General features: G+C 41.2%; 1 protein-coding gene across 4 annotated transcripts in view; it reads right to left on the minus strand.

Moving 5' to 3' along the window:
- EHBP1 (EH domain binding protein 1) overlaps window positions 1–21691 on the minus strand; it is a 276734-nt gene that overhangs the window by 203801 nt on the left and 51242 nt on the right. For all 4 annotated transcript variants that reach the window (XM_080997355.1, XM_080997356.1, XM_080997357.1 and 1 more), the window contains exons 4-5: window positions 21167–21262; window positions 16678–16731 (exon numbers count right to left, since the gene is read on the minus strand). In XM_080997355.1, the coding sequence (XP_080853481.1) occupies window positions 16678–16731; window positions 21167–21262 (150 nt within the window). The remainder of the gene's footprint in view (window positions 1–16677; window positions 16732–21166; window positions 21263–21691) is intronic.

A 21691-nucleotide genomic window follows, 5' to 3' on the forward strand; every position in this document is an offset into this window, starting at 1 on the left:
GTGGATGTAGCCTACCTTGATTTCAGCAAGGCATTTGACAAGGTGCCCCATGATATTCTTGTAAAGAAGCTGGTAAAATGCGGTCTTGACTATGCTACCACTCAGTGGATTTGTAACTGGCTGACTGACCGAACCCAAAGGGTGCTCATCAATGGTTCCTCATCATCCTGGAGAAGAGTGACTAGTGGGGTGCCACAGGGGTCTGTCTTGGGCCCGGTCTTATTCAACATCTTTTATCAACGACTTGGATGATGGACTCAAGGGCATCCTGATCAAATTTGCAGATGACACCAAACTGGGAGGGGTGGCTAACACCCCAGAGGACAGGATCACACTTCAAAACGACCTTGACAGATTAGAGAACTGGGCCAAAACAAACAAGATGAATTTTAACAGGGAGAAATGTAAAGTATTGCACTTGGGCAAAAAAAATGAGAGGCACAAATACAAGATGGGTGACACCGGGCTTGAGAGCAGTACATGTGAAAAGGATCTAGGAGTCTTGGTTGACCACAAACTTGACATGAGCCAACAGTGTGACGCGGCAGCTAAAAAAGCCAATGCAATTCTGGGCCTCCTCAATAGGAGTATAGCATCTAGATCAAGGGAAGTAATAGTGCCACTGTATTCTGCTCTGGTCAGACCTCACCTGGAGTACTGTGTCCAGTTCTGGGCACCACAGTTCAAGAAGGACACTGACAAACTGGAACGTGTCCAGAGGAGGGCAACCAAGATGGTCAAAGGCCTGGAAACGATGCCTTATGAGGAACAGCTAAGGGAGCTGGGCATGTTTAGCCTGGAGAAGAGGAGGTTAAGGGGTGATATGATAGCCATGTTCAAATATATAAAAGGATGTCACATAGAGGAGGGAGAAAGGTTGTTTTCTGCTGCTCCAGAGAAGCGGACACGGAGCAATGGATCCAAACTACAAGAAAGAAGATTCCACCTAAGCATTAGGAAGAACTTCCTGACAGTAAGAGCTGTTTGACAGTAGAATTTGCTGCCAAGGAGTGTGGTGGAGTCTCCTTCTTTGGAGGTCTTTAAGCAGAGGCTTGACAACCATATGTCAGGAGTGCTCTGATGGTGTTTCCTGCTTGGCAGGGGGTTGGACTCGATGGCCCTTGTGGTCTCTTCCAACTCTATGATTCTATGAAAATTCCTTCTAGTAGCACCTTAGAGACCAACTAAGTTTGTTATTGGTATGAGCATGCACACGAAAGCTCACACCAATAACAAACTTAGTTGGTCTCTAAGGTGCTATTATGGGACATGGATGGCGCTGTGGGTTAAACCACAGAGCCTAGGGCTTGCTGATCAGAAGGTCGGCGGTTCAAATCCCTGCGACGGGGTGAGCTCCCGTTGTTCGGCCCCAGCTCCTGCCAACCTAGCTGTTTGAAATCCAGTTTAAATCCAGTATCACCAAATTAGGCGTTCGAAAGCATGTCAAAGTACAAGTAGATGAATAGGTACCGCTCCGGTGGGAAGGTAAACGGCGTTTCCGTGCACTGCTCTGGTTCGCCAGAAGCGGCTTAGTCATGCTGGCCACATGACCCGGAAGCTGTACGCCAGCTCCCTCAGCTAATAAAGCGAGATGAGCGCCACAACCCCAGAGTCGGTCACGATTGGACCTAATGGTCAGGGGTTCCTTTACCTTTACCTGTAAGTGGGGAATCTGGTCCTGATATCAAGAGACAGAGCAGAAAAAGCTAAAATCTGTGGCCAGGGTCACCTTCAAGCAGATTTCATCTGGGACATAAAAATGGCAAAACAGCCTGGACAGCACAATCCCTTCTGTTGTGAATGCGAAAATTGATCAGAGCACAGCCTTTAGCAGCTCCACCATACAGTCTGCTATATTTGCCACACAGCCATTTGGCCTGCTAGCACCAGCCACCTAAGTCTGAGGATATGAAACTCTTCCTTTCAGTCACCAGTTATGTCAGTTTGATGCCCATGTTCAAGTACTTTTCTATAGCATCAAAGAGGAAATGAAGCCGTGCCTTCAGAGTGGAGCAGGATTCTTTGAAATCAGGAAAGCTTTCCTCATCATAGTGATACACTTCACATGCAGCTACATAGAAGAATTTTTTCTGTGGTGCAATTCCACAGCGCAGGTGACTAAATGTGATGATGCAACAATGTGGGCCTTACCCACAGAATTTGTACCCCACCCCTTGGTGGGGTAAGATTCACATGACTTTTCTTGTCTGCGTGGTTGAAGCATTCATACACAGATCAAGAGTATGCATAATATGTAGTAAAATATATGAGAAGCATTCAAGCTGCAAAGGCCTAAGAAAATAAAACAGTTTTGACCAGACATGTCCACTCAGCTCCAACCTTGCCACCCCCCTGCACAGTCCAGTGATGCTGGTTTCGGTAGGGCAGCTCTGCATTACCACACTAGCCATTGCCACCATTGGTACGCTGTTCTCCAAAGGCACGCAAAGAACAAGCGGGCTATATTCAATGTGGAGAGATGCAGGGGGGAAACAGGGATGGTATCGGGAAATACCAAGGCAACAAAGAGAATGGAAGCACAACCTGAGAAAAAGAAAATTAATTAAAAGTGAGGTGTGGAGGGAAGATCAAAAACAATTTGTTAGCCAATGGACATCAAAGCAATCCATTGTATATATATATATATAATCGGTACATATAATCACCTGCTAGACGGCTTAAGGGCCTTAGATGATACCTGCTTAAGTTATACATTAATGACCCATCTAGGCAACTCCAGGTTACCGCAGTAAAGGGGATTCTTAGCTATGAGGTCTTCAGACATGGGAAAAGCAGCTGAGTGAGATGACTCCAATCACACTCTTTAGCCCTCCTAGAATTAGTTATGATGCAAAATACATAGGTACAATTCTAAGGAATTTCTGTAAAATGAGCAAACCTGGCTGTTCTTGCCTGTTTGTGTTTTTAATCAATGAGTGAAGTCAGAGCCGTGATTTATGAGTTCCTGGGACTCCAGGCTACTGGAATTCCAAGGTCCTAAAGAGCTGCAGTTTCCCCCTTCCCTCTAATGCACTTTTCCTGCTTGTGTCTTATTTCTAGGCATGAATTAAATAGATTAGGCCTTTTTCTTGAATGGAAATACAGTTATGGAGAAAGCTGCACCATGATTGTACTCTCTCTAAACACAGTACTGTGTTGTGCCATGCTTCCGACATAGTCTATTTTGTGTTACGCCACTTACCCTTGCCAGCCATTTTGTGACTGGTACTCCCAGCACTCTCTCAAAATTCAAAATGTGCACCCAGATCCAAAAATGTTAAGTGACCAGTAGTGTGAAGTTTTTAATGCAAAAGACAACACCAGACAACTACTTTTCCACCTACTCCCTTTCTGTCCCCACAGCTGGGATTGCAGCTAACTCTACAGCCATGACACACCATCCATCAGAATTATATTAGACTCTGAACTCATATATCAAGGCAGGCAGCACGGGACTACTAGGCCCTCTTTCTTGAAAGGAGTCTGAAGAGGGTTGGAACAAATTTGTTGACTCAGCTTTTTCTGTTCACCTTGGGGGGTAGAGGGAGTTGGGGGTGAAAATCCTCCCAAAGTTGGGGGGAATGTTCATAGGGAGGGGAAGGATCACAAGTGAGGTCTATTAAAGGAAAGGTGGAAGCTTGCGAGATAAAACTGTTTGTGTGTGTGGCAGTGCAAGGTGAAGTGATGCTGATTTATGCTGTTGAAACAAAGGAAGAAAGATGTGAGAAGCTGCTTTGTTTGAAGAGTAATACCTATTCCTAATAAGATTGATGAAACTGAAAGAAAACGAACAAGACTGAAATAATATAAAATGATTAAACAATTAAAAGGCATTAATTAAAGTTTAGACCATTGGCGAATGTTGAACAGCATGGGACGGAACTAGGCTACAAAGAAGCCGATCCATTCATATAGAGGCAAACTAGGAAATTTCCCGGCTTGAGGTTGCTTGTTTTAAGGGGAGGGTGACCATAGATTGAACTGCCAAAGGGCTCATGGAATATGGTCTCCACTCTTTTGTATTTGTGAGCTGGTTGCCAAGATGCCTGTGGGGAAATATCTCGGGCCATATGGTCATCCCTGAAATTCCTTTTCTAAAGTGGAATACAGACTACGAGAGGACTGGACATAAATTTCCAACAGAGTGAACTGTGCTGATATCAGACTATATCAAAACAAATTCAATACCTTGCTACACAAATACAGTTATCACAATACACAAAGTGCAACAGACTGAATAATAACAACTGTAAACATTTTATACATATACAGTTCATAAGACGAAATGTATTAATATTGGAATTACCGTATTTTTCGCTCCATAAGACACACTTTTTCCCTCCTAAAAAGTAAGGGGAAATGTGTGTCTTATGGAGCAAATGCAGGGGGGAGGCAGGCAGGGGGGAGAAGGGACTGACGTGGCCAGTCAGTCCCTTCTCCCTCTCGTAGAAAAGCCCGCAGGAGCCACGCGCTCCTTAAAGGGTGCGCGGCTCCTGTGGGCTTTTGCGGGGGTATTGCCCGGCTGGAAAGGTTGCGCACGGCTATGGGAGAAGCCGAGACAGCGAGTGGTCTTTGCTTCTTTGCTCACTTCAGGGACACACAGAGGCACACAGAACACCTACATTGGAAATTTAAGGACTATTTGAATAATTATTGTAATATTAAATATTAAAAATTAGAAAGTACCTGAAAGTACCAAATAGGCCTAGGATTAATTTAGGGGTTATTTAAATAAATGGGATTTAGAACACTAAAAAAAGTGAATAAATTTTACTATAATTGGAATATTGTTGTTTAATAATATTGGAAAGCTGTTACATTCAGACACAAGGAAACTCAGAAGGGAGGGACTAGAGGAAGTCAAGTAATATGTTTATAGGGTTGGATTTTAAAATAATTAAGTTTGTTTTTGTTGTATATTTGTTTATTGTTTTTTATAGATGTATTCTTTTGTTTTTGTTTTGGTTTGTTTTTCGGTTGTGCAACATTTGTGGCAGTATTTATTATAATTGTAGAAAACTTAAAAAAAAATATTGGGGGGGATTAAAAATACATTAAAATGTCAGACATTAAAAACTTCCCTAAACAGGGCTACCTTCAGATGTTTTCTAAACGTCAGATAGTTGTTTATCTCTTTGACATCTGATAGAAGGCGCCACTACCAAGAAGGCCCTCTGCCTGGTTCCTTGTAACTTGGCTTCTTGCAGTGAGGGAACCGCCAGAAGGCCCTCAGCACTGGACCTCAGTGTCCAGGCAGAATGATGGGGGTGGAAACGCTCCTTCAGGTATACTGAGCCAAGGCCATTTAGGGCTTTAAAGGTCGGCACCAACACTTTGAATTGTGTTCAGAAACGTACTGGGAGCCAATGTAGGTCTTTCAAGACCAGTGTTATGTGGTCTCGGCGGCCGCTCCCAGTCACGCATGCACATGCACACACACACACACACACACACACCAGCACACCACCGCAAGAAGTACTCTGAATATATCCTCTGTTTCCACCATTAGGTGCAATTAACTATGTTTTATTGTTGCATGGACACAAACATTGGATGAGTCAACTCTACCCACATGAATCTCAACTAAAGCATCCATGATAGATGGCTATCCAACCTCTGCTTAAAAACCTCCAATGATGGAGAGTCCACCACTTTCTGAGGGAGTCTTTTCTACTGTTGAACAGCTGTTACTATCAGAAAATCTCCTTTCTTGTAACGTGAATCCATTGGTTCAGGTCCTACTATCTGGAGCAGGAGAAAACAAGCTTGCTCCAACTTTCATGTGACAGCCCTTAAAATATTTGAAGATGGCTATCATATCTCTTCTCAGTCTCCTATTTTCCAGCCTAAACATACCCAACTCTCTCAACCATTCTTCATAAGGCTTGGTTTCCAGATCCTTAATCATCTTGCGTTGCCTTCCTCTGCATGCGTTCCAGTTTGCCAATATCCTTCCTAAATTGTGGCATCAAGAACTGGACACAGTACTCCAGGTGTGGTCTGAACAAGGCAAAATTAATCAGTACTATGATATAGACACAATACTTTTCTTGATGCAGCATAGAATAGCATTAGTCTTTTTTTGCTGCTGCATCACACTTGCCACATGTGAAGCCTGTGGTCTACTAAGACCCCTAGATCCTTTTCACATGTACTACTGGAAAGCCAGGAGACCCCTATTTTATATTTGTGATGCCCCTCCCCCATCTAGTGAATCCAAATTACCACTGTGGCTTACTCATGAAAGAAAATATTGACAGGCAGGCCCAGATGTCAGGAATGTACCTCAAGGATGGAAAGGCAAGGTTCCTGCCTACTACCCTCTCAGATTAATTCAGTTGCTCCCCCTGTCCTGCCCATCTCAGTTTTGAGACACTCCAGCCTTCTAATTCTCATGCTGGTACACTGTGTACATCTTTAGGCATGCGCTTGTGTTTGCAAGCAAGTGAAAAGAAGGCTCCAATGTGGCAAAAAAGAAGCTCTGGTACCAATGAAATGGGGGGGGGGGGGAGGAGCAGGCAAAGTGCAGCAGAAGACACATCATACCCCAATCCAGCCATGTGTGCCAGCCATGATGATACTGCAACACTGACTAAAAGGATTCTGTGTCCTATATTCTGTCAGAGCACATCAAGTTTTTATCTGAACAACTAAGGTCATATTTCAACCATTTTTGATGCTTGGAACTTAGGTAGCTTTCAGCACAATTACAGTGCATGTTCACCTGGGGGGGGGGATTATTTTATGGGGCTTACTTCCTCTCTAGATCTTCTTAGGACTGCAGCTTTCTGAAGGGACCCCCTAACTATATGCATAAAGAACAGGCTGCTCCACATAACATAATTCCACAAGCTGGACACAAGAATCCTTGAATTTTGTCAGAAGTTTATCTTTTAAAAAGAAATATGGCTAGCCAACCCCAATGTAGCATTTCCATAGGACAGCTAATCATGTAATAAGTTCAGCACCAAATTGTAGTACAACAGAAGAGACTTATACACTGACCCCATGGAGATTCTGCAGATTCTATATCTTATATGCAACCAAAGCCTTAGCATCAAAACTAAATATTTTACTTACATCATGTTTGTTTCCAGATAAGCACTTTTTGTGCTGCCAGTACTATGTTGATCCAAATATTATGCAAAACCATATTTTAGATGCATTTCCCTCTAGTGAGGAAGGCAAATCAGTCAAATCTCCCTCCTCCCATTTAATGGCTATGTACTGGCATTTTGTCCCCTTTCATGAGGTGTCCTACATTGCACCCTTTTACGTGGCTGCAACAACGTACGTCCAATGTCCCCCCAGGTGCCCACAATGAAATGAGATTTGTATAACATAATGCTATCCCAGCAAGTAACATTTTAAATAAAAAACAAATTGCTCACTATCAAGAGCAAACATACACATGCAAAAAAGTGAGGCGAGTTGAACAATCTTAAAAACACATACTTTTTATTAAAAAACGAGTTAGACCAGCTCAGCTTACATTTGAAGTATGATTAGAACCCCACTGTAAAACAATTACCAAGACTCCGTTTTGATATTTGATGTTGGAAAAAGAAAAAGACCTCATGCAGATTGAAGTGTCTTGTATGCCCCAGCAAGTATATTTTACTGCTGATTTTCTATGAATAAACATATGCTAAGAATTGCTGAAACACACTGCTGGTTTTAAACATGCCTAATGTAGTATTAGAGGTTTGTTTTCCAGAACTGCCTGCCTCCATTTATCAGCTTCTTCCCTCCAGCTGGTAAAGAATATCATTGATATCAACTCTGGTCAGCTGTCTCGCCCAATACACTCTCATCTATGGAAAAAGATATTGGAAGGCACTAGCAGGAAGCAAGACTGAAAAAAGTATGAATAAATTGTTTCTGGCAATTTAGAAGGCAGATTGCACTTTACCAGTGTGAATCAATAATAACTGCAAAAATTATGTATCATCAAATTCATTCTAGTGCAAATATTATGGTTTGGGTGTGGGAAAGTACTGATTTTACAGAAAAAGAGGACATTATCTGTTCTGGGCCATTCCAGCATTCCCGCCTTTCCATCTTTCATCTTTGAGAGTAATTGCAGTATAGGTATCACACAATAAGAACATTTGACAGTTTTCTTAATTTTAAACTGAAACACACACTCCTGTACAATTAAAGTCTCAAGGTCATCCAGAATTAAATAAAACGTGGCTGTAATATTAAAATCCTTCTCTATTTAGCAGAATTATCTCAGCTATATGAAGGCAAAGTTAAAGTAGTGATCTCCAGCCAATCTTTGATTATTGAACATGAAAATATATTGAATATATTTGAAATTTATTTCAATATATTAAAATATACTAAAATTTATGATCTGCACCCTTTCTGCACATAAGGGTTACCAAGTGACTAAAATAAGTGTCTAGATTTAACAACAACAACAACAACAACATTTATACCACCACCACCACAACAACATTAACATTTATACCACAACAACAACATTTATACCCCGCACATCTCGCTGGGATGCATAGCCATGCACAGTGATATTTACATCATTCAATGGTGTGTTTTTTTGGGGAGGTGAGGTTGATTTATTTTAACAGAACAATTTACATTAGTACTTTCCATAGGCAGATGCTAACATCTGTGCTGGAAAGTTAAATTATAAGTTCCTACAAAATGAACATTTTTCTATTTAAAAAATGTGTATGTTTCTTAGTGAGAATGTCACCATTACCAATCATATAATTATATGTACAAGGACAACACTGCAGAGATGCTTCTTTAAGTTGCATTGCTTCCAATAAAGTACCAAGGGGACTGTAAGAATCAGATTTACTTCTGTCAAAACAGGAGGCTCCCAGTGCAGCAGCTTAGATTTATTGCACGATTTATCTCTATTTGTCAACTCACTCACTTTAGTTGGGAATTTAAGGGTTTACTCAAAGTCAGAATTAAATGAATCGGTAACATTGTCTAAGAAAGCTTGTGCAGCATCTGCCCACGCAAGTCAGCACATGCCAGCCATGAGCCCCAGTGTTTGTGGGGTGGGGGGGGGAGAGAAACCTCTCTGTAGCTGACATTCCTTGCATTTTCTGAGCACCCACTGAACTTAAAACATGTGTAAGAAACTACTAAGAGTTGTGAAACATGTGCACAAGACCTGGTCCAGCCACTGCAACACTCAAAAGAAAGCATTCTGCCACTCTCTTAACTTTTTTTTATTTAACAAAATCAGCCAATCAACACAAGATGTGCTATGAGTTTTGCTCCAAAAACCTAATCTCCAAGATTTCTGAACTAGAACAAAGTGCTAAATATTTAATGTAAGCAAATGCTGTATTAAAAAACTGTACACACTTTTCTGATTTTCTATTAAATTCAAAGCAGAACAAGAGTGAGATGGCTGACAAAGCAGCATTTAATTCTGAGCTATATCTAGACCAGAAGACCCAAGCTAATTTACACAGGCAAACAGTCACAGTTCACATAATCACATACAGCACAATATGACAGGGGAATTAGAGGGCCTGGAAAGCATGTCTGAACTACAAGCTGGCTGCTCTAAATGTATTAAATGCAGACATTTAATTCTAAAAAGGCTTTTTTATTTTAAGTTTAAAAATCATACAGAGGTGTGAGCAGGGGGTAGAGTGGAGGGAAAAGGTACGAAAACTAAAGCAGCTTGTCTTCTTTAAGCATAGAGAAGCTTCTGTATTTCTTTTAAAATAACTTGGCATATGCTACAAGGTGACAGTCCTCATTATAAAATCTTTTCTATTACAGCAGAGCTTTCCAAACTTTTCAGGTCGGTGACACTTTTTAGACATGTATCATTTCATGACACAGTAATTCAGCTTTACTAGCAAACTGGTGGTTAAACTAACCCCTTTCCAACCTCAGGAGGAACATGGAGATCATTTGCGCAACACACTGCAGTCGACACACTAATGTGTCATGGCACACAGTTTGGAAAGCTCTGCATTACAGGATACTATGGTACAAGGTTGCCATCTTATAAGATATAATCACTCTATTACCATTTGTTTATAGAGAGCTAGCTACCAGACACCATTCAGAAACCAAAAACTGAAGAGCTGTATTACCTATTGGTACTAACAAATAAACACTTTTTAATCCCTAATCAATCACAATAATTGCAGTTATCAATCCAGTTTGGGAGTCAAATGTACTCCAAGAAAGCCATAAAAATGTGAACATCTGGGGGGGGGGGTCATATTAAGCAAGGCATCTAAATTATTTATTTACTTATTTATTAATTTTTTATCTTGCCCTTCATCTGAAGATCTCAGGGCGGTTCACAACAGAAAAATACAAAACAAGAATGCAAAATACTGTACATATTGAGAGCTTTCCTTTTTCAATAAAACAATACAGATTCAAATAGTTCACCTGGGTCAATAATACTCCCCACTGTAAAGTTTGTAACACCTACAGTAATGGTGTGCAGATTCTAACTGACCCTACAGTTTTTAAAATACAATAACAATGTACTTATAACAATGCAATAACGAGTTGCGACCTGTAACAAAATGCACAAACACACTTGGCAACTGCATGAAGAAAGACACTGAGGCATTTTTTTGTCACTGTTTCAACCACAGATATGAATCCTACCCCTTTTCTTGATATCTGCTCCAGGCAAGCTGACTCCATTTCTAGGCTCATCCCAGAGTTCAATGAACTCGAGACTCACGTCTGCTAAGGAGATTCACTGAACAATCATTCCAACCAATATAGGCATTTAAATGGCATGAGCTACTATGTAAGAGAATGGAATAAACATTGGACACCACAGGATCATGACTTGGGAAGTGTATGTGAAAGCAGAGGTGTTTGGGTTTTTTAAATACCGTATTTTTCGCTCTATAACACGCACCTGACCATAACACGCACATTGTTTTTAGAGGAGGAAAACAAGGGAAAAAACATTCTGAATGAAACAGTGGATGTATCATTTTTGTGCTTCATGCTGTGGCCACAGACATGTGATCTGATGGTGAATTTGGGGTGACCCAATGCAAAAATCCTGAGAATCCCTGTGGATCCATGCTTTGTAACCACGTTTTTGCACCATTGCAGCCCCAGGCAACAGTGGGTGCGTGATTTTTGGGGGGCTGGCTGTAGCCATGGACATGCTATGTGCTCTGATGGTGAATTTGGGCTGACCCAATGCAAAGATCCTGAGGATCCATGTGGACCCATGCTTTTTAACCACGTTTTTGCACCATTGCAGCCCCAGGCAACAGTGGGTGCATGATTTTTGGGGGCAGGCTGTAGCCATGGACATGCTATGTGCTCTGATGGTGAATTTGGAGTGACCCAATGCAAAGATCCTGAGGATCCATGTGGATCCATGCTTTGTAACCACATTTTAAGTGGGGAGGGAAGGAAAAACACAGAAGGGACAAGGAGCACGAGAGGGGTGTGCAGAGAAGCAGCTGGCTAAGAATGCAGGAGAGGGGTATAACGGGAGGGAGGAAAGGAAGGCAAAAGTTTCCCCCCACCCACCCACCCAAGCCAGCCAGCTCGCGCTCTCTCTCTCCCACCTGCATGTTTTCCGGCTGCCTGATATATATATTTTTTAATTGCCTTGACAGAAGAAAGCATTTTAACTGCATTAAGAACTATTTAGCAGCGAAACCTAAGCTTTGCCATCCCTTAAGAGGTACAGACACTGTAATCTTCCAGATCGCATGAATTTACAGGCAAAACACTGTTTAAGGATTTCATCCTTTTAAATGGAAGAAAGCATATTTGAATGCTGTGTGTCCTCAAAAACAAAAGCAAGAAGTCAAATCAGAATTTTAAGCTGAACCTGTAATCTCTCTTCCCTTCACAAACATTGTTCCCTCCAGAGCACGGAGAGGAATTAGAAGGAAGGATGCTCTGCTTTCCCCTCTGCTTGCCTGGAGGGGAGGGGCTTTCCCTGCTCTTTGTTCCGTTTGAGCAAACACAGCAACGAAACAGAGAGGGTGGGCAGTAAGACCCTGAGGCAGAATGCAGGAAATCAGCCGCTTCCTCTTTTCAGGTTTCCCTTCTCCGAGACACGATTTGATTTTTGCCTGATTTTTGCCTCCACTCGCGCCATTCGGCTCCAGAGACCACACATTCGCTCAATAACACGCACAGACATTTCCCCTTCCTTTTTAGGAGAAAAAATCTGCGTGTTATAGAGAGAAAAATACGGTAAATGATGATCTCAGGCTTAGATTTGTGATCCAAGACCGCTGCATCTGTCCTTCCTTCCTTTGCTACATAAAGCTTACAAAACTGTCAAATATTTTAGAAGACCAACACTGCTGCTGCTTCTGCTGCCACTTCCAGAGTGATGGGCAAGAAACTCTGTAGAATGCTAGTGTGTCTGTTCTCAATGTGCCAACAAGAGCTCAATTTTTCTTAACTAGTTTCCCAGCTACTTTGTGCACTAGTGAAAAAGGGTAACAGTTATATTTTAGCCAGAACCCTGTAAACCCTGTAAACCTTCTCAATCACTATCCAAGCTATGTTCTGAGTTTCAGGGGCAAATCCCTCTTTCTGCTTAGTCATAATTTGGATTCTCTTTTTCTGCTTAGCCAGTATTTTATAAATAAATTTAATAAACGAACAAACATTTGCAAATCTCACTGGAGTTAAAAAGATCCAAAAAGCAAAATATTGCTTAACATGGACTCTGAAAACAAAATGATGGAAAAAAATATTTTGTGTCACAAACTCAAGTTTGTTCCAGGATTTTGTACACCTGTGGGATACTGCTGAGCCCTAAAGCAGTTTACAGTGACATTTAGAAAAATAAGTAATTTGTCCATCATGAAAAGAGACAAAATATTGTATTTCCACCCTCCATGCTACTTTCTCACAAGCAAATGGAAATAACACATTTTAGTCTAACATTTGGTAGACATAAAGGAAACCTACTTTTTTCTAGCACATTTCTAGGGTTACATTTGACTTCAGCTATCAACTGAGAGTTAAAGCTTTCTTTGGATGCAAAATAATACATCACATTTAAAAATTAATTGCAATTATAAATTATGAAGGCCTAGAAAGACCACTGCAGAGCAGCAGTCATGTGTAACAGTTTATTATAGAAAACAAAACAGCAACAAGAGCATAGTGCAGCCCTTTACAAGTGAATGTTTTCATTGGTAATATGTGCATTTCACAGCAAATCTGCAATTTGCTCCTGCCCTAGCACAGCCCATGGTTTGCTCTTGGCTTACCAATCATAATATGTTCGGAGTGAACAAATCATGATCTCTGGTCTGGGTGTAACAACAGGTGCAGGTAAAAAAACACTCAAAACAAGAATACACTGCATCACCATAAAAGATGGTAACATAATGCTGTCTACCAAAGAAACAACCTCATAATTTTCTGAATTTTACTCCACTCTATATACCCGCCACAACCCATCTGAGCAGGAAATCAGAAATTTCCTAGCAGGACTGACCAATTCATCCAACAAGAATTCATGGACAGTCCTATCACCCTGGAGGAATAGAGACGGTCCGCGAAAACCCGAAATCACACAAAGCTCCAGGCCTGGATGGCTTTACAGCAGAATTCTATAAGAAATTCAAAGAAACCTTGATGCCCTACATGACCTGCCTATTTAAAGGGGTGACCTCCTCCAAAATAGTCTCTATCCCAAACAACTCAAAGACAACCTCAAAGTAGAATCATACCACCCAATCTCACTTATAAATCAAGACAACAAGATATTCACATCAATCTTAGCTGACCACCTAAAATAGGGTTGCCATATTTTGAAGAGCAAAAAATAATAATGATACATTTGCTGACTTCTACTTTTAACTACAGATTGCTTTGATGACTCTCATTTTAAATACCCCTACTATATGTAGGCTATAGAAGCTGTGATATATTGCTAGTAACAATGTTCTTGGCTTTCAACAAAATAATAATAATAATAATAATAATAATAATATATATTGCTCCCTCATTTGTCATAATAAAGTATTTGGGTTCATGTTCCCATCTTTGTGAACATAAGTGTGCACAGAACAACTTATTAAACTGTTTAAGGGGGATGTTAAATCTTGCCCTCCCAGACTCCTTCTCCAAGATCTTGTAGCTGAGCCACCATCCTTTTAGTTTTAGTTCAGCCACAAGAGAAGGGATTTATATACAGCAGTATGTAGCTAGTTTAAGATGCTGCTCTGTTGTGATTCTCTGCTGCAGACTAGCTTAGCCAAGTGCCTTAAATCTGAGTCTAATGCACTGGGGGGGGGGGGGAATGGGTTACTGTAACCAAAAAAAAACGAACACCCCCCCCCCTGGACATTTTGCCAATTTTAAAAATCTGCCCAGACAGAAATTTTAATCCTGGAAAAGGGGGTGTGTCTGGGGAAAAAGAGGACACATTGCAACCCTGAATCTTCTTACACAAATTAATAGCCCCAGACCAGGCTGGCTTCATCCCTGATCACAATATAACAGACCCTATTAGGAAATTACTGAATCTGATCAAACACAGCCAAAAAACCCAAACTCCCACTGTCGATTACGTCCCTAGACATCCTCAGAGCCTTTGAAATGGAAATACCTGTTAGAAGTATTAACCAACATGACATTTGGCTCTAAGTTCCTACAAACCCTCAAAGAAATTTACTCCTAAGCCTTAGCAATATGCAGAATTTTAGTATGGACTCCAAAGAGCTTATAACCCGCCTACTCTCAGCAGCCATGAGCATCATGGCTAGACACCGGAGGAACCTGTCAGGAGTGAACATGGACCATCAGTACCAAACTGTATGGGAAACAGCCTTACTTCAACAAACTGGAACCAACACAGGGACAAATAAAAAAGGACACCTTCACCCTGATGTGGCTCCCCTTTATTACATACACAGCCCAACAAGAACCCACCAGCACCATATGGATTGAAATGGCTAACTTGACCCAACAAGCGATTTCCCCCCCTCACACTTGCAAACAAAACCCACTGTGGTCAACTGAAGGCAACCAATCATGCCCTAGGCCCCCCAACCTCTCCCAATGCCCATGAAAACTAATAAATGAAAAGAAAGAGAACCTACCCCCCTGACACTGACACAAAAAACTTTGAACAAAAGTTTACTACCCCCTGTTCTCTCCCCTCTCTCTGCCCCTTTCCTTCCCCAACCTTATACTGTATGCAACATTTAAGTCTCACATCAAATATAACTGATCTGTAAAAATGGACTTTATGATCTGAAAAAGAGATGATGTATGCACCTTTGTAACCCAAGGAAATCTTTAATAAAAACATTATTTAAAAAAAGAAAAGTAGGTCTATCAGAAATATCATTAACCATTTCAAGAACTTCCTAGAGTTAGTATGTGGCTATGATGTTTTTTCACTTTAGTCCAGTTGAAAGATTTAACTTTTAAAAGAAGATGAGCAAATAAGATAACATCTTGAATTGTTTACACAGAAACATAAATAGCACTGAATGGCTACAAGAATTAATGTGAAGGCAACACAACATACAAAACTGGTCAAGAATTATAGCACCTTCCACAAAGCATATTCTTCTTTTGTGCACTTTTATATAGAGATGCTGTTGATAAATATATATTTTTTATTCTGTGCATAGCTACACTTCATCACACTGAAAGGGTAAAACTACACACCATGTTAACTATATATTTGAATTCAGCGATTGGGAGTCACATCTTTTTAAAAACTCACAACAGTCATGAAGGTCCACAGTCCAGATCATGACCAAGGCCCCTGCCTCCCTTCTGTTTTCCCACTGAAAATCCTTGCTAGATACTATTTTCTGCCATTAGCTGTTTGAAGGGCGTAATTTTCACCGAGAAAATGGCATGGGTGGTGAGAAAGGGTTAAGTAACTTGAAAATTTTGACATTTAACCATTTGATATCAATGTGAAATGTAAAAAAATAATCTTAAGATACTGCAAAGCGGCAATGCTTTTACTTTCCTAAATCAAAAGTTGCATGTTTCTTCTCTGACCACTGTGTGGTGCTATAAACCTTAAGAAAAACTTTTGAGAAAACTTGGAAAATCTATTTGAAGGCAGTACTATATTGGCATTCTATTTTATTGCTTTAACTACTGCTTTTTATACTGAATTACACAGTGCAGTAAATTCCGTGATAATGGACCAAAAATACAATGAAGGCATGAATTTAATACAGATTTTTAAAATCACATTATATTTTTTAACTCTATGCATATGGGCAGCAATGTCTATATAAATTGGCATTAGTGCTAAAATAATTTGAGCAGGATTCAACTAATGAGTCCCATCAGTGAAAGGAGTTTGTGCAATGGAGCTTTCCCCAGTCTCCCCCCACCCCCACAATTGGATTGAGGGAGTCAGGAGAACCCCCAGAACAGCATGTAGGGGGGGAGAGAGGGGAGCAGTCTATCTGGCAAGCTGAAATGTTTGTACTGATGGATGATCAGCTTAGCACAATACTGAATTTCTCCCAATCCATTTATAAGCCAGTGTAATGCATTAATATGATTCAGTTCAGATGGCAACAGGAAACCATGGTCATGAGACAAGCACTACCTTCTCCCATGCACGAGGGGTGAAAATTAGAAGGTGCCTATCCTGGTTAGTTGCAGACAGTTCAGTCTGTACACAGCCACAAACCAGGACTGAGAAAAACACAATTCCCCACTTACGTTTTCTATGACAAATGTCCACTCTTTGTCTTCAAATTCCTCAGCATGGGGATCCTAGAAGACAAAAATGCAATGTTAAGTTCATTTATGAACGATAGACAAGAAGTCTTGCTAGTAACACTATTTTGTATTTTCTTTTATTTATTCTTCACATAATATAAACCATGGAAAAGGTGGCACAGGAAAGCAAGGATTATGCTTTGATGTTATATGTTAATTATATATCAAATTTTGAAATTTAAAGGAGACAGATATTTATTCTATTTAATTTATTTTCATTTATTCAGAAAATTCTAAATGTAAAGGTCTAAGGAAATGATAAGGTCTCACTTGGTGCCAAAAAATATATCAGAGAAGAATCCTGGGCCAGGCATTCCATAGGAAAGGCCATCCCTCCCCCCAATAGCTACTTGCCTCACCTCTGAAGGTGGGAGAACTATAGCAAGGTCTTTGATTTCTATCTTAACAAACAGAAAGGCTCATGGGGCACTGACGTTTCCTCAAGACCACAGTCTTTCCAGGATTTATTTTAGTTTATCAGTTCATATTCACTCCATCACTGATCCAGAAATCAATTCAGCACCTTCAATGTATCAACTGATGAAAGAAATGGAACTAGAGACTAAACACTACAAATCTTCTGATAATCTTACTCAGTTGTTTTGTTGTGTAGGTGCTAAACAGCATTGGGGACAAGCTGGAATCCCGTGTCTGTTGTATCCAGTGCTTTTTTTCTAAAAAAAATGTTTGGGGTACTCTCATTTTCCTACTCATTTTGAAATACTGCCCCTCAATGAGGCCAAAGTTAGATTCACAAAAATGTTTAGGGGTATGTGTACCCCTGCGTACACCCAGGAGAAAGCACTGTTTTGAACCAAAGTGTAAGTACCACAAGACTGATTAATTGTGTTCTTGCACCAATCTCTGGAAATGGTTGTCTAGGTATGAACAGAAACACTGAAGCACAGTACCCCCAGGTCACAAGACAGGCAGCCTAGCTAGAAACACACATAAGTTGATGGCATCACAGGGCGTGCGCCACTACCGAGAAGGCCCTCTGCCTGGTTCCCTATACCTTTACTTCTCACAGTGAAGGAACCGCCAGAAGGCCCTTGGAGCTGGACCTCAGTGTCTGGGCTGAACGATGGGAGTGGAGAAGCTCCATCTGGTATACAGGGTTGAGGCCATTTAGGGCTTTAAAGGTTAACACCAACACATTGAATTGTGCTCTGAAACGTACTTACGTAGTTCTTAATATCACAAGTACAACACTCCTTCTCTAAGTTGAAAGTGTTACTGGATTTCTAGATTCAGGCAGCAAACTGTTAAGGGCTGCAGCCCTGCACATGCTTGAGAGTAAAATCTGTTTAATTTAATGGAGCTTACTTCTCAGTTTGCCCAATCTGCCTAGCCATGCTAGACTTTACAGGTAATTTTTACCTGTAAGATGTTTGAGGACAACAGAGAGGTCATTTAGGATTTGCAAATATGTCTGAGGGTGGTACATCACCATTTTGATGAGCTGTATTTTCATCTATGTGTATGAACATTTTCTAAAGATACAGTGGCCTGCCTGTATATCATGCAAAATATTCAGCCCATTGACTGATTGCCTAAGCTTTTAAGTAGCAGGTTTTCAAGTATCCACTGGTGAATGCTAAGAGGCTATACTTAACATTCTCATTAGTAACTGAAGCCCAGACTTACCCTCTAATCCTACCAGCAACACCATTTCAACAGCCACTTACAGATTCAGACACACTACAATCTGTATCACTTCTGAAAACACATGGCTCGTCTATCTTAGTTCCTATTCTTCACCTATGCTACTATTTCAGATTGCTGCTTTACAAATAGAATCAAGCCTTTATCTCAGATTCCTATATAGCTCTGGATTAGTTATAATCTCTCAGCATTTGTTGCCAACACAGATAATAAGCCAGCAGCTCAGCTGTGATCTTGAGTTGTAACCAGTGCAAACAGTTGCTGCTGGAATACAGGGCCATTTTCATCACTGTCACTAAAACTACAGTGCAGACATTTGCTTCTCTCTTCCTGTGGGGAATTGTTCGGCAAAGCCAGTCAGTCACTTTGACACAACGGTCCCTAGCTGCCATAGTAGCCTTCATCTTTCTAACACAGAGGGGTAGCCTCAGGAGAATACGATGGCTTTAATTGTTTTTCTGTTTGGTATTAATGGGGGCACATCTCTCACTCTTCCAATTTGACAAGAGTTGAGTTGACTGACAGAGGATGGTAGTTACTTTGATGAATCTGGAACTAGGGGTGCAGTCTTGCATATGTGATGCAAGAAGTGTCCCTCTGCTAGTGTTGTAATTCACCCTGAGACCTCAGGGTGAAAGCAGGTAATAAATTGTAATGGTGGTGGTGATGCTGCTGATGGTGATGATGGTAACGGAGATCATAAACCATGACCTTGCAAAGGCATCTGCCTCACTACAACACTTTCTTCCTTCAACCCCAGATGCACCAATGGCCTAGTTCTTACTGAGGTGATATACCTGTGCTGTGTCAAACTGCTAAGACGAGGGCGCTCACATGACCCTGAATACAACAATATTCTTCATAAGTATGTGAGAGGATTTTCAACTTAGCTTTCTCCCTGATATGTTAGTTTTCTATATGTAGGATTTGTGTTTGTGTGCCAGATCATTTTACCAAATTAGCTCCCACCTGCAGCCTGAAGGGGCACTGCCCAGACACAGGGTGCTACTCAGGGAGGACAAGGCAACCACGGCTCTTTTTAAGCAATTGTCTACACACACACACACACACACACACACACACACACTTTTAAGGTATGGCTGCTTGTAACCAGTTTAGTCTTTCTCACTAAAGCTACAATTCTCCTGTATGATAACAATTCCAGTACGGTGTGAAGTAGAAACAAAACAGCTTAATGTTTAGTTTAACTACAATTTACATAATATTACCAAAGTCCAGTCACGAATTCCAGGTCATGTGGCCAGCATGACTAAGCTGCTTCTGGAGAATCAGAACAGTGCACGGAAACGCCGTTTACCTTCCCGCCGGAGCAGTACCTATTTATCTACTTGCACTTTGACGTGCTTTCGAACTGCTAGGTTGGCAGGAGCTGGGATCGAGCAACGGGAGTTCACCCCATTGCGGGGATTCAAACCTCCGACCTTCCGATCGGCAAGCCCAAGGCTCTGTGGTTTACACCACAGTGCCACCCATGTCCTGGACAGGATTTTGGATGTCTCTAAATGCAGATTGTGATGGGAACTGCAGTCTAAGAATATGACATCATCATGCTAGTGTTTTAAACCCAATCAGCAGTAACTCTCCATAAAGATACCTGATAACAGATGGTGCAGCATTTCAGAAGGAACTTGAGAGACAATATTTAAAGGAGCAGTCCTTTTGCTGGTGCCTGACATTTTATTACATGGAAAGTGTATAGATTATATAGTTTAGAAATGTACATAGCTTGAACTTTTTGAAAACAGGAAAGGTTAGCTAATGTCTACCAGCTTTACCAATGTGATAACAACTGAAGGCTGCAATCATATGCGCATTTACTGGGGAGTAAATACCAACAGCTCAGTGGCGCTGACTTCTGAGTAAACATATAGGATCATGCTGCAAGGATGTGATCTAGTTTCATACTAGTTCAACCCCATGCATATCTACTCAGAAGTAAGCTCCATGGAGCTAAATGGTTACTCCCAAATTAACTCGCATAGGAATTCAGCCTGATCACTTCATCTCTGTTGGTAACAGCAGGTTCAGGGCTAAATCCTAAAACCATTTATTTGGAAATACAGTCATACCTCAGGATAAATATGCTTCAGGGTAAGTATTTTCGGGTTGCGCTCCGCGGCGACCTGGAAGTAACAGAGTGTGTTACTTCCGGGTTTTGCCACTCGCGCATGCGTAGACAGTCAAAATGACGTCACACGCATGCGCGGAAGCAGCGAAATGCGACCTGCGCATGCGCAGTCGCGTCTTAAGTTCTGATCAGGATGCGAACGGGGCTCCGGAACGGATCCCGTTCGCATCCCGAGCTACCACTGTATAGGGCTGGCTTCAACTAATGAGCCCCACTAGTGGAAGTGGAAGTCTGTGCAAAGGACATCTGCTTGTGCAACGGGATTTTCTTAATTCTGCTTGTGCAACGGGATTTTCTTAACTCAGATGAGTTGACTCAGGAGGGTTGAGAGAAACCCCAGTATAGCACACAGCAGGGTGAGAGGGAGGACCATTTCACCTTGCAAGCTTAAATGTTTGCACAGGTGGAACAATTGCCATAGTGTTATGTTGAATTTTGACTAAAGGCTTTCTCATTCTTTCAATGGTGCATACCTGCAAGAAAGCTTGGTTAGGACTGCAGTCTTAGTGAAGGCAACAGTAGAAAATGTAGAATCAGATGTTCATAGCATTTCCTGTTTATTATTAAATCTATGAAATTGGGACAATTAAAGACAAGCTAAGACAACATAGTTACCTTGAAAAGTGTCACAGTGATTTCAATGTTTTCAGGAACAGGCCACACAACAACACCACGATATGGATTTTTTATTCCTGGCTGCCAGCTATGAGCCTGATGAAACATTGGGGAGGAGAAAAGCAATTGGAAAAAAAAGGATTAACGTACAGAGCAAATTCAGCCAAATACATGCAGAAACAACATGCACAGTACTAGACTGCAGGTTTCAAAAAGGTGAGAAGGATTCTCTCCCTCAATCTTTTAATTTTCTTGAAAGTGTTGGAAAAGACACAATGCTGATTTGGTTGAATACTTTTTGTTCAGAGGCTTCATTCATGAATTGTCTGATGGCTAGGCTGAGGCTGGGAGCATTTTCCTGTTCTGCTCCCAGACTAATGTTGTGACTAACTTAACTACCCCAAATTCCTCTCCTGTACAACCTCCACTTTCAAATGTATAGACCAGGGGTCACCAAAAGTCTTTCTCTGGTGCCACTGGGCAGGTGCCCCAGACTCTGAGCTTTCATGTAAAAGAAAGCATCTA

This window comes from Podarcis pityusensis, assembly GCF_964106645.2.
Source record: "Podarcis pityusensis genome assembly, chromosome: 3".
NCBI lineage: Eukaryota > Metazoa > Chordata > Lepidosauria > Squamata > Lacertidae > Podarcis > Podarcis pityusensis.